General features: G+C 42.3%; 1 protein-coding gene across 6 annotated transcripts in view; it reads right to left on the bottom strand.

Annotated features, from left to right (window-relative positions):
• The window catches only part of MICU1 (mitochondrial calcium uptake 1), a 105,781-nt gene that overhangs the window by 70,764 nt on the left and 22,327 nt on the right, over positions 1–12,690 (bottom strand). For all 6 annotated transcript variants that reach the window (XM_055719640.1, XM_055719643.1, XM_055719642.1 and 3 more), the window contains 2 exons: positions 11,084–11,270; positions 4,112–4,274 (listed from right to left, as the gene is read on the bottom strand). In XM_055719640.1, the coding sequence (XP_055575615.1) occupies positions 4,112–4,274; positions 11,084–11,270 (350 nt within the window). The remainder of the gene's footprint in view (positions 1–4,111; positions 4,275–11,083; positions 11,271–12,690) is intronic.

Below are 12,690 nucleotides of genomic sequence, written 5' to 3'. Positions count from 1 at the left end.
CAAGCATTGCAACAATCCAGATGCCAGTTTCTGCTCAGCTGCTCATGATTAGTCCAAACATGAAAACCAAAACTATTTCAAAACTGAGAATCAAGCTATACACAGACTGGTCAAGCCACCAGACACCAGCTCAGTCCTTCACAGCTCCTGTACTCCAACACCATCCCGTGCACAGAGGCTGCAGGGGCAGAGCTGCTGCTTCTGGCTGAGCTTCAACAGCATGTTCATAGTTTCTTGCAGACAAGGTAAAAAAAAAAACCAACCACAAAAGCCCCCCAAACCTTCCAGGGCATTTTCAAGAGTTCAGATATTTGAGTTGCTACACAGCATGGTGGATCTTTAAAGGCAGCAGGAGTTTTCATGCAGTGGGAGTCTGGGTTAACCAGGGGTGTTAACACTAGGATGGAAGAGCAAGGCTGGTTTGCGTGTAACCTGTTTTTGTGATGCTGTGATGATATATGAAGCATTTTTTACTTCTTTCAATCCTTATGCAGAGACCAAAAAAATAGTACTGGTTGATTATACCACAGCTCCTTCTCAGTCCAGGATACCCTAAAACACTCAGTTCCCCTAGGAAAATGATCAATGTAGAAAGGACCCAGAGAAACTTGGAGAAATGGAGGGAACTTAAGAGGCTAGGAAAGAAAGGATGACTGGGCAGGCCACCACCAAGCAGGTCCAAGCACTTGGCAACGTTCTTGTAGGCCAACAGTTGGGTAAGACTACAGAGAACATGCCAGCAACAACCTGCAAGTACCAGGCATGGTTATGGTTCCTGTCAAGTGTCATGGCTTCATATGCCTTTTTCAGTAAAAGCCCACCCGCCTTCAAAGAGCTGCAACATCTAAAATGTTTTTTGTTGTTGTTGTTGTTTTGTTTTGACTTGTTTGTTTTTGTAAAACCTTACCCTGTCCACCAGAGTAACAGTATTTTCAGCTGGGGTACCAAGAAAGCACCAGGTACAAAGCAACCATCCCTGTTCATCCAGCCTTGGAGCAGATATCACTGCCCATGCTTCTGTTGGTGCTTGGACTTCCCAAACAGCATATAAAGAAAAAAAAAATTTAAAGCAGTTTCCAAATTTAATGCCATTCTTTGGCTTATTCTGACAGAGTTCCAAGCTCAGCAAGAGGGTGTCATACCTTAAGCGCAGCTTGCCTACTTGAGAAAGCTACAGCAGAAAGTTTTACTGAACTAGAGAAAGCAATCTACAGGAGATAATGAATTTGCATTCATTAACAAAATGCAGTCTAGAATTGAGTTGACACTTTGTTGACAATAAATCAAACTTTCCTCTGTACAATCCATAAAAATGAGTCAGGCATATGGTACCTCACAGTAGATTATCAATTTAAAAATAAATACAACAGGGACTTGGATACCTCATTACTCTGTATCACTTACATTCCACAGTATTTTTCTCTCCATAAAATCACAGACACATTAACAAGAAGTTACTTGCTGAAATTAAGACTGGCAGCTGGAGCATACTGAGCATTCCCCTGCCCTCCTCCTGCCTCAGACTGCTTATGCAGGACCATATTAATTCACAGGACCAGAAGGTTATTGCTTTGCTGTACAAACATACCAACAAACGCCACACGCTGAAAACCTTGGGGTCAGCGAGACTGCAGAAAGTAACCCATAATTTAGTTCAAGCATTAACCTACCAAGCTAGTATGATTACAGTGGGCTACATCACTACCTGAGGGAGATTTCCAAGGAGCACTCCAAGCTACATAACCACCCGAAGGAGTGCCCTGGGATGAAGGCAGGATGCTCCAGCCCCAGTGGAGGGCATACCTGAGCTGTGGCTCAGGGAGAAAGCAGCCTCAACATTTCCCTACTAATCTATAACCTAGGTAATCCTGTGAGCCAAAAGTATCAAACAGATGTAAAGTATGGAAATAATCCAGTCAGCAGGTAGCACTCTTTGTTTTTCACTTCTGGTTTTAAAATCAGACCTATCTTTTTCATTATTTTTTTTTTTTACTACCAGCTTTTAAAACATTTGCAACAAGATTATGTCTGCTTTGACTTTACTGTAGCATTAAGTGTTTTTACCCTTCTGCTGTTCATTATGTATTAAAACATTCACTGTGATTGTCATCATGTACAGTGCTCATAAGGAAAAGCCATCCCAGCAGCAGCTTAGTCTAGAAGAAAGTCCATGACAGTAACAGTCCTCAAGACAGATTTTCAAACTAACAAGACACAAGATGTTCACTCTCCTGCTTTGCCTGCTGATAGGTAGCCAAAGCTCAATCTCATTCCACTTTCCAAGAGCACCTCGAAGTATCACCAAGGCAATCTTCTTCCCTTATAGGCTGCTTTGTGTCACTGACTGGCAGCATTTGCAGGCTTTTAAAGGCTGGAACAGGCTTCAGGGGCCATTTAAGCAGTTCACCTAGCCAGGGTAACAACAGCTACAACAAAGTTAGTGGCTAAGACTGACAAATTATTTCCCATTAGTCACCTTTGCTTGTCTCCCAAGTAGGTGTTTTCTGAGCACTCTTCAACCTATTTTCTGTGCACACCTTAAAATGCACCAAGCACATATATTGCACAGAGGAACTAAAAGAGAATCAGATGTGTTGAAATTAAACATAGGATGTTCTCTATTTTTAGCTGGACAGCAAAAATCCAGAAAAACCAAACCAAAAAAACAAAACAAAAAAAAATCTTGCATGGGAAGACTTGCACTCAGCCAGGTGCTACTGCTTTTCAAAGTACCTAAGAGCTTAAGATAGATAAAATGGTAAAACAGTTTCATTATCTATGAACATTATTTTCTGTTTATTGCTCAAGCTACTTCTTCACTGAAGATGAAACTATGTAATTCATATGAAAACTAAAGGCATTTTCAGGACCTGATGAAAACCTAAATAGCAGTTCACCAACCTGTTTTTAATGCTAATGCCAGGATTTTTTCTTCCCTCCCATGCACACTTAGTGGTGTTGTTTTCTAAGCACAAGTGTGCATGATATTTATTTAGCAACTTCATGTAAGATATCAAAACAGTTTCACAGTTTGCACATAAACTCCACTCTCAAAAAGTTAACATTTGGAGGCTGAAGTTCTTCATTAATGCCTGGGGAAAGAGGAGGAGTTTTAATTTGACCAAAGCCTGTTTCATTCTCTGAGAGACACTCTGGGAGACCAAGAAACCTGATTTCCCAGTTGTCACTCAAAACACAAATCTCCTCCAAAACAGAAGACAGGCAAAATCCTCCTGCCATCCCACAAAAACCAACTTCTTGCCAAATGCTCAGGACATAGCTCCCCAGACCAGAAAAAAGCATCTGCTCTCCCACCTGTTGTCTGCCAAACCCCCACAGGTACCATGGCTGATGTGCTTCCCTGCAACCCACAAGGAATTTGAAGCCAGCAGAGATGAGCCCCACTGTGGCCAGCTGCATCACAACTCAGCTGCGTGAATGGGGCTGCCTCGACTCCTTTATTGCTAAGGTTTTCCTTGCCAAAGCAACCTCCTTTTGCAGGTTTACGAACAGTTCTTAAACTGTTTCAGTTGAAGCTAAACTTTCATTATTAAATACGCAAGAAGGTCATCTCATCTGCTCTTCATGGGGCCTCACCAACAAGATATACTATGCTGCAACAGAACTTCAGGCAACATTTTAGGTTTGGAGCATGGAGACAGAATAGATCCAAAGCTCCAAAGAAGCATATCACAACTACACTTCTGAACCCAAATGATCACTGTTATTTGGCAGCACTGTGCTGCTGCCAGTCAGCTAAGTTCAGGCTGGCATGGACTCACTGCAGACTCTGTTGGAGAGATGAGCATGGCTCCTGCACAGCTGCACTGGTAACTTTCTGCCCTGTTCCTACATCTGTTATACTCGGTTATCCTTCTGTGCATCATCACACTGCCATAATGCATGGGTTCAGAGCATTACTTTTTTTGACTGTGGCAGCACCCAAATCAGACACCGACTCCCCTTCTGTGCCATACCTCTCAATATAACAAGAACAATACCTGACAAAGTAACTTTTTGAAGTGAATTTTAAAGATCAGGTAAGCAGAGACTGGAAAGTTTATTCCACTTCACTGTATTAGTTCCTCCAATTAGTACACACACAACTTACTTTCTGGTTGTTTTTCGTTAGGTGTTATCGATCTCACAAAATCCTGCGGTGTCATAAAAACCTCCGATTCACCATGCTCATTTATGACTTTCAAAGTGGCGAAGTATCTGAAGATTTTGTCCGGTGTGGAGTAGGCTCTGATTCTGTTCTCGTATTCCATCACCTGGATATGAAATTTAACCAGCATTAGATGGTTAAATTAGATCCCCCAACACCCACCTTAGCAGCCACCCTTAGTCCTCTGAAGGTTTTGCCACAGGAGAACAAAGATGTGTGCAGCAACACACTGGAAAGAAACTATGTTGAAAGGGTCAAACCCCATCCTATCCTCAACCTTTGAACTACCAGGAAAATTGGAAATATCTCTCTTAATACTGGAATATTAGGAGCTCACACAAGAGTCCTTACTATTGGTAAGTTTTGAGTCACCATGATGGCAGGGGAAAAACAAATTAACAAAGTCTCTGAAGGTGCTTTTAAACATGAACATAAAAAAGCACTAGCATCACATTCATGATGCTAAAAGCAGCTCAACATTTTAACCATAGTGTTGAAGGTTCTGACTTGTGATTAGCAAATGAAGTAAAAGAAAAGTCTTGGAGAGCTGGGAGAGACCTTTATTTTCAAGCTGAGTCTTGGAAAGAACTACTTGGAGCCACAGCTGGTTGCTCAGTCACTCAACCTCATTTTTTCCTCTTTTCTATCACATTGGCAAAATTCTGCAGAAACATTCTCTACTCAGTCCTCTCCTCCCCACCAATCTGCCACTTGCTAACTCTGCCAGCAGCGATTATTTTGTACCTAGAACCATTTTCTCCAACACACAGCTAGAATTAATCAAAGAGAACAGAAAGCTTTTACAAAATCACAACATAAGGCCACAAGGGAAGAAAAAGGCACAAAGACCTACACTTCATTATGTATTAGGATAGAAAAATTTCCTTCTTAGTTCAGCCTACTATTCCTGTATTATATGCCATGTTTGACAGTCCATAAAGTACTTGAAACTTTCAGTACTTCTGCCCAATAGCTACAGGAGAAAAAAAACAACAACAAAACCACCACCAGTGATCTGCTGGAAGAGAATAGGCAAGATCAAGGGTACTGCCAAAGCAGCTGTAGATCATTTATGGCTTTCATCTTGTTTTAGCCTTGTCCTTAAACTCAGACAACTTCTCCACCCTGATGTTTATCAGGCAGAAAACACCCTCTCTAGTTTTTCCTATTTCTAGGATAAAACTAGGCCAAGGCTTTTAATCCCCCAAGTCAGGCTTTGGTAAAGCAACCAGGGGAAAGCAAAGCCTCTCTCTTCTACATGTGTTCCAGCTCTGATCTTGAGCAAATACAGCTGTAGATGACATTATCTATAATGCCAATATCTAAAGCATCGTCCCCACTCTTAGCATCACCATAGATTTTTCAGAATTCAGAAATGTCCTTGCATCAAGCACTACAGCCAGCTCCCTCTTTCCTGCAGTCACCTACACAGAAAAAAATTTTTGTCCTTAGTCCCTTTTGCTACTCACCTTTGCACCTATAATCAAGCAATAAAAATGGGATTAGGTTTGTTGATTCCACAAGGTCCTACAAAGATAAAGGCACTGGATCAAGAGCAGTTGTCTTACTGTAAAGTTACAAGTCACTGTCTATCAGCCAAACCGCAGTAAACAACAACATGCACTTTCCCAGCTGCCAAACTGCACGTGTCTTTGCCTACAGCTCCCACCTGGTAGGTGGTAACTTGTTATGCCAAAGTGACCTTTTGACTTGTGATTTCAGGCCCATATCTCACCCCTTCCTGTAGCATGACCTGATCTCACGAATAACACCCCACCCAACCTTATCAGCCAAAAACATAGTTAAGCACCTTACCTTCAAGCAAGGCAACTAAAACCAACTACAGTATCAAGCCCAGAACTGGAGCTAAAAGCAGACACCACAGACTAGAACCAGCAGCTCCCTCCATCCATGACACCCTTAGCTAGAAAGCAAGCTGTGTTGAAAAACATCTGTCCACCTGAAACTTCACACAATTCCTGAGTTTCCAAGCTTGGGGAAAAATTTCTGGCAAGGCACTATCAAATGCTTTCCTTCAACCCAGCCAGGTAAGTTGCACCTCTTTTACTCGACAACTCCACTGCTGCACCAGAGACATTAGTCTTTGACGCCTCTGCCAGTAAAACCACGTTTTGTTTTACCCCACTCAACTTCACATCCACAATGGATCTTTGTATCTGCTTTAAGATCTTGCTAAAATACTGCTGACAGGCCTATTGCTATCAAGTGCTTTTCTTCTCATTTTTGGAGTATGGGCATTGCCCTTGTTCCTCACCCAATATCCTTACTGAGACTCCTCCTTATTGATCCAACAACTTCACTGTTAACTCTTTCATACCCCCCAAGCTCGGGGTAATCCTCAAAGCCCTTGCTTTCTTGATGCTAAGCAGTCTACATTTTGCTTCAACTTCAGGCACAGCAGTTTTCCCACACCCCAATCAGATCCACACTGCACCCTCAAGTCCACCACGATCATCACTTGCAACAGAAGCAAAGTACCCATTTACTACATGGCCCTTTCCTACCTAGATCATTTGCCATACTGTCATCTATCCATGCATACTGCTAAACAAAGAGCTTCCTCGGATGACCACTATGCACTTACAAGGATGCAGTTTTGATATGTGGCTTTAGAGCAGGAAGGGTCAGTCTGTTGCTCAAAAGCCATGTACAGCTCTCAAAGCAATGTGGCATGGCTCACAAAAGCTTAAAAAAGGTCTCCTGTCTCAGCATGCAGCACAACAACCCTTCACAGATCTGCAAACCCAGAGGTTTGTCCACATGCAGTCTGAAATTTCACGAGAAATATGTAAAGCAGTTTTGGGCTTCCCATCCTCCAAGAAAACCAACTGAATGCCTTTACAAAAATAGGACCAATAGCAGGTGGAGAGCTGACCATCTCATTTCGAATTAGTCTTAAAGCAGCATCAGACAAAGCAGGAAATTAAGGATTTTTAAATGACCATCATCTTCTGATGCAAAGTTTGCCACATCTGGCCAAAGCAAGCTGAGCTGACCTACCATCTCCATGAAAGCTCAAAGCAGCCCCTCTAAGCCCACTGCAGTGTAAAAAGCGGGTGTTACCTGTGAAGCGATTAGTTTCAGATCCATAAAGGAACATGATTATGTACAGCTACTCAGCGTTTCATGGGAAGCTAGTTTTAATTATTTCCATCCTTTTGAGTCCCAGTAATTAGCTGTGACAAACACATTTCAGGACAAATACATTCCTGAAAAATTATGAGGAACAACAGTCTTGAATAACTCACAATCTACACCAAAAAAGTAGAATCTAAAATTCTTGTTTAGTATCTCACAGGCCGTTTTCATCACAACCCAAATCACACTTCCTCAAAAATCCCTACAAGAAGTGAGCAAATGCTGCAACACTTCTGCCCTTTTGCCTGCAGCTGAACTCACGACTACCTCATTTTCGCTAACATGATCTAATCAGCTGGCAAAACCTAATAAATATGCTAAAACCCATCCCTCTGACTTCAAGACCAGACTGAACATGAAGCCAGGTCAAGAAGGGAACAGCCAAGACCTTGCAAATGGGAACAACTTACTCAAGATTGGGTGCTAAACACAAAGTGGGCAGTAATATGGGTGCCCTGATCTCACTATACATATGTGGAATAAAAAGCACGTGTGTTTTTGGGTGCACACATGACCATCTCTGAGGGCTTTTTACACTACTTCTAAATAATCTGGTCACAAAAATCATCTCAGACAAGTCTCTTCTCCCAGACCCTCTCACCTATGAAATAATCCAAAACATTTTCCTGGCAAAGCGTGTACCCAGGCAGTGGCCTTTTCCCAGCACGTGCCAGTCCTCGATGCAGTGCAGACCTGCCAAAACCCTCACCCTGACCCCAGAGGCACAGCCTCATGTAATCAGGGGCCTCCAGAAAGATTATGTGACCAAATGGGAAAAAATCTTTTTTTGCACTTATTAATATAGTACGTACTTACTGGAGGAGAAAGATGAGCAAGTAATCCCCATTGCTCTACAAGAGCAAAGCTGCTGTTGAGACAGTCAATGTTTATGCTAAGCCTCAGGTTAAAAGGAAAAAAATCAAGTCTTGTGCAGACATGAAAATAAAGCTCTAAATTAACATCTCAATTCACTTCCAGAGCATCACCAGGGCCTCCCTGACCATGCAACAGTGCACACATGTCAGCAGGGTAAATTAATTACAATTAATTTTCTTTGGGTTTCCTACTGTAATGCACACCAAAATGAAGTTCCAGCACAACTAACACTCCTAAGGCAGCACACCTGCAGGACACAGAAAACACTGCAATCAGATCTTGACAAAGCAGCCCTAATGCTGCATGCAAACACTTAATTAACACATCAGTCCACCCACATCGTGTATTACCGCTCATCAGCCTTCTACCTATGAAAGGGCTCAAAATCTTTTCCTTCTCTGCCTTACAGTCAGACCTATACATCGCACAGCCTAAAAGACAACACGTGCCTGGGAACCACCCATACACAATCGCAGCACCAGCCCCAGCAAATGCCAAGGGGTTTGTATTTCAACTTCCTCTTCACTGAATCACTACCCAAAATAGCTATGTCAAGCCTAATTTGTTATTTCACCACTAATCACAACTTCATTAAAAGCAGAATTGGCATAACAAACAACTGTTAAAATACTTTCAATTAAGCTTCATTTTTTTCTCAAGGAAAACCCCACACTATGTTCCAATTAATTACGGGAGGAGCCGGAAAGGGTTTTTACTGTGGGTGGTGGTGGTTGTTTTTTTAAAGAAAAACATAGAAGAGTCAGGAAAGAGTCAGGAATTCCCTAAAGTGCTACACAACTCATTAGGAGAGTAGCACATCCTGAGAGCAGCCCTGATTTTGAGTCAGAAGCCAGGGCACACCTTTGTCTGTCATCTGAGCTGGTAGCATTCAGACATACCTCCTGAGATGACTCACTAGGGCAACTGCTGATCAAACACCAAGCCCACAACAGAGCTGCTCAAACAAACACAGAACCCAGCACCTGGGAGACTACCGGTTACATCCTGCATTAAACAAAGCAAAAGCAACACTGCCATTCGGGTTACAGAAGGTACATTCCATCTTAAGTCTGGAGAAAGAAGGGCTTACATTGGCAAAAAAGTCCGTCTTAAACACTGCTCTCTCCGCTGAAATCACTGCCCCCGAGTTAAGTACTGTAGGAGGAAGGCAGGCTGTGGACTGAGAAGGGATCCAGGCTGCATTCTCAACAGACCTCTTGGGCATCCTCCACACCTGGCTCACATCTTATTTGGAAAGCATGGCCATATTCCTCCCTGCCTAGTATGGGAAGGAAAGAGCTGGTCAGCGTAGGGATGTCTCCTAACAACTGGAATAAAAGTCCTCGCCTGCAAACAAATATTCGCTGGCTTCCCTAGCCAGAAGCAACCAGCCATGTAAGACAAAAGGAAAAAAATTAATAACATCAGTCATTACATTCACTTGTGATGACAAATTTTTTTTCTTTAAAAGTAAAGAGTGTGGATGAAGGTGGATCATTTCTTTGCTCTTTGCAACCTGCCACCATCTGCTGATACTGGAAAAAAAAAAAGATAACCCACTTCCCCTGAGTGGTACTGGCAAGAGTCAAAGTTTTGCTGAAGCTGTCAAGAGTGCCTGACACCCAGTTACCAAGAAAATTAGCACAAGCCAAGAATCCATATTCCTGGACAATTCTGAATATCTCAGTGTAGTATCTTACAGCATAACCTAACTGAGCTGCCACCACAGCATGTCACAACAGGGAGAGTCTGGAGCCCCAGATACCGCAAGGCACTTGAAAATTTCAAGTTGTGTAATATACTCTAACCAAGAGCAGAATATGATTCAGCAACGTCAAATAAACAGCTCTTAATTTTTTTTATGAAAAGTTGTTAAGCCACTATATACGACCATCCACAATTTAACAGCTAATGAGATGCAGCCTCCAGGATACAGACTTAAAAATAATTATCAGAAGCAAATCATACAGAAAGAAATAGTGAAGAGCATATACTCCCATTCTCCTCCTTGGCACTGCAAAGATATTAAATCATCCAACACAGCCCAATAAAACCAACATCCAGACAGCTTTAAAAAAAATAAAATCACATTGTCTGCCAAATCTCAGTTATAGGACTCTCCATCAGACCAAATCATACATCTTGTAGTAACAGTGTTACAGATAGTACTGAACTAGTTGTCTAACAGTTCTGAGCAGCCCAAAGCTCTCAGGATTGCTCAACAGTGAAGCCAAGTCACAAGCTGACAATATAGTTTATTACTCAAGCTTTCCTCTTGTTGAAAATGTGCCTGATATGAAAATTAAATAGGCATAAGCATCAAGAGGGAGATATGACTAACCATGAGCAGAGCGAGGCTGTATTTCAACAGCTACTCTTACATGGAATAATTAAAAAAAGAATTAAAGTATGCTTTTCCGACAACCCTCCCTTCCACATTCATCCTCTTTTTCCTACATACACTCCGTATGTCCACAGGCAAATAGATGGACTCCCAGACACACACATGGTGGATGCCCTAGATGGTTTTAAAGCTTTTGCACTGACCCCCTACTTTGCATGCACCAGGAGTCTTGATTTCTCAGAGCAATTCTTCTGACATCCAACTGGAGATGTGAGAAAAGATCTCTGTTTCACAGGATCAGTATACTGTGCTTTCCAAGTTGCTTGCTAAAAAAGTTCAACCTAAAGAAACTCAAGGTAGCATGCCAAGAAAGTAGGTTCCCAAAACAGTAAGGTCCCTTAGAAAACGAAGGCACAGAGCAAAGGCCAGACTCTATACGTTCGCTACACCACAGTCTGAAAAAACATTATGCAAGTTTTCTCCTTTTCTCTACTGCAGTGCAACAGCTGCAGCTGTAACATGCCCAAGCTTGGTACCTTACGGTCCCTGAACCCGGAACGCTTCTTCTTCTTCCCTTCCGGCTGAGCCTCCTCATTGCCCGATGCAACGGCTTTTCTACCCTCACTGCTGCTGCTTTCCTCCTCCTCCTCCTCATGCTTCACCTTCTCACTTGGCTCAGACCTCGGATCTTGTTTTACAGAGGATGAGTCTTCTGCATAGGCCCTGTACAAGGCAAAAGAAAACACCAGTTTAGAAAATTGAGAGGGGTGCTAAGGCTACAAAGACCGCCATGCAAGTCTCTCCCTGAATGAAACATTTGTTACAGTTCAGCATGGAGGACTGCAAAGCAAAAGCAAAAAAGTGATCAGTCTCCTTGGAATATTGTGTGCCTTTACCTGCTGTAATGCAATTTCCACCACCCCCACGCCCTGCCAAATCCAAGCTAATAATCACAGTGAGTTTTCCCAGCCCAAAAACATAGAGCAAATCACTCAGTGAATTACTGTGCCCTCTCCCAAAATCTACACATGCAAGAAAGAACGGGAAGGGCATACCATACCTCCTCTAGCACTAAATTCCACCCCCACTCCCCCAAAAACGATTTATATGAAAGTGATAAAAATCTGTTTTACCATCAGCACTGCAGGATTCAGAAAGAATAGCCTCTTTGTTTCAGCTCAACTGATTTATTTTCTATCTCCAGCAGGTGACAGGCTGTTTTATTTCCTCCTTCCACCAATGACTGCTCTAAACTCCAGTGCTACAGGAGTTGTGACAACAGAAACTGGGGTTGTTTATCCTCAAGCTGGAAATACAACTCTGGCAGAACAAAGGACCCCTTTTCCCTTGCTGTTCAAATACAAAGTTCTTCAGCAACCCTGCTTGTAGACCAAGACTCAATACTCAAAATCACTCAGACTAAGCCACAAGTAACTCGCAGAACTGCAACTGGCAATAGGGTGCTTAAATAATCCATAAACCAAACAATGCTATGGCTTTCCTATGCTTTACTTTTAAAGTGGTTTACAACCAGAGCTCAGACCACGTTAATATGAGTTAAATTAATAGTCTTTAAGGGCATGTTAATGTGTCACAAGCAACAAAGCAAAGTTTGATAAAATGGTTTCTCTTTCTGAAGGACTCAAACAGCTCAGGCGAACACCCTAGCCTGCCTGTAACTTAAGTGAAGCTGCCTTGACATGCATTCCTGGTGATTTATTTTGGACTTCTCACAGGGTTCAGGGCTCACACAGTTAGGTGTCACTCATTATCCAGTGGCCTTCAGATGAAGGCTGGTACTTTAGTGCTCCCTGTAACTATGAATGTGGTCATTTACAACTGCATGAATTTATTCAAAAAAAGCTGCCTTGGGAGGAAAACAAAACCAAACCAAGATCTTTGAAATCTCCCAAGCTCTGAGCAAAAGGCTACCCATATTTTATCCTACCAGTTTCCTGTAAAACACAGACACAGTATGTAAAATCAACAGAGAAAGTTTGTGTCTCCCCAGCAGTATGCAGATTTGCAGCAATCTCAGAGCATCATCTTCCAAGAAGAAGAAACGAGGATAGGTGCTCCATCAATTAATTTAAATGCTACTGAAATTAAAGACAAATCATTCCTTACCAGCATCTAGTAATTC

This window comes from Falco cherrug, chromosome 9 (genome assembly GCF_023634085.1).
Source record: "Falco cherrug isolate bFalChe1 chromosome 9, bFalChe1.pri, whole genome shotgun sequence".
Lineage (NCBI taxonomy): Eukaryota > Metazoa > Chordata > Aves > Falconiformes > Falconidae > Falco > Falco cherrug.
Note: the sequence above shows the minus strand (reverse complement) of the source record. Positions and strands in the feature narration are given on the sequence as shown.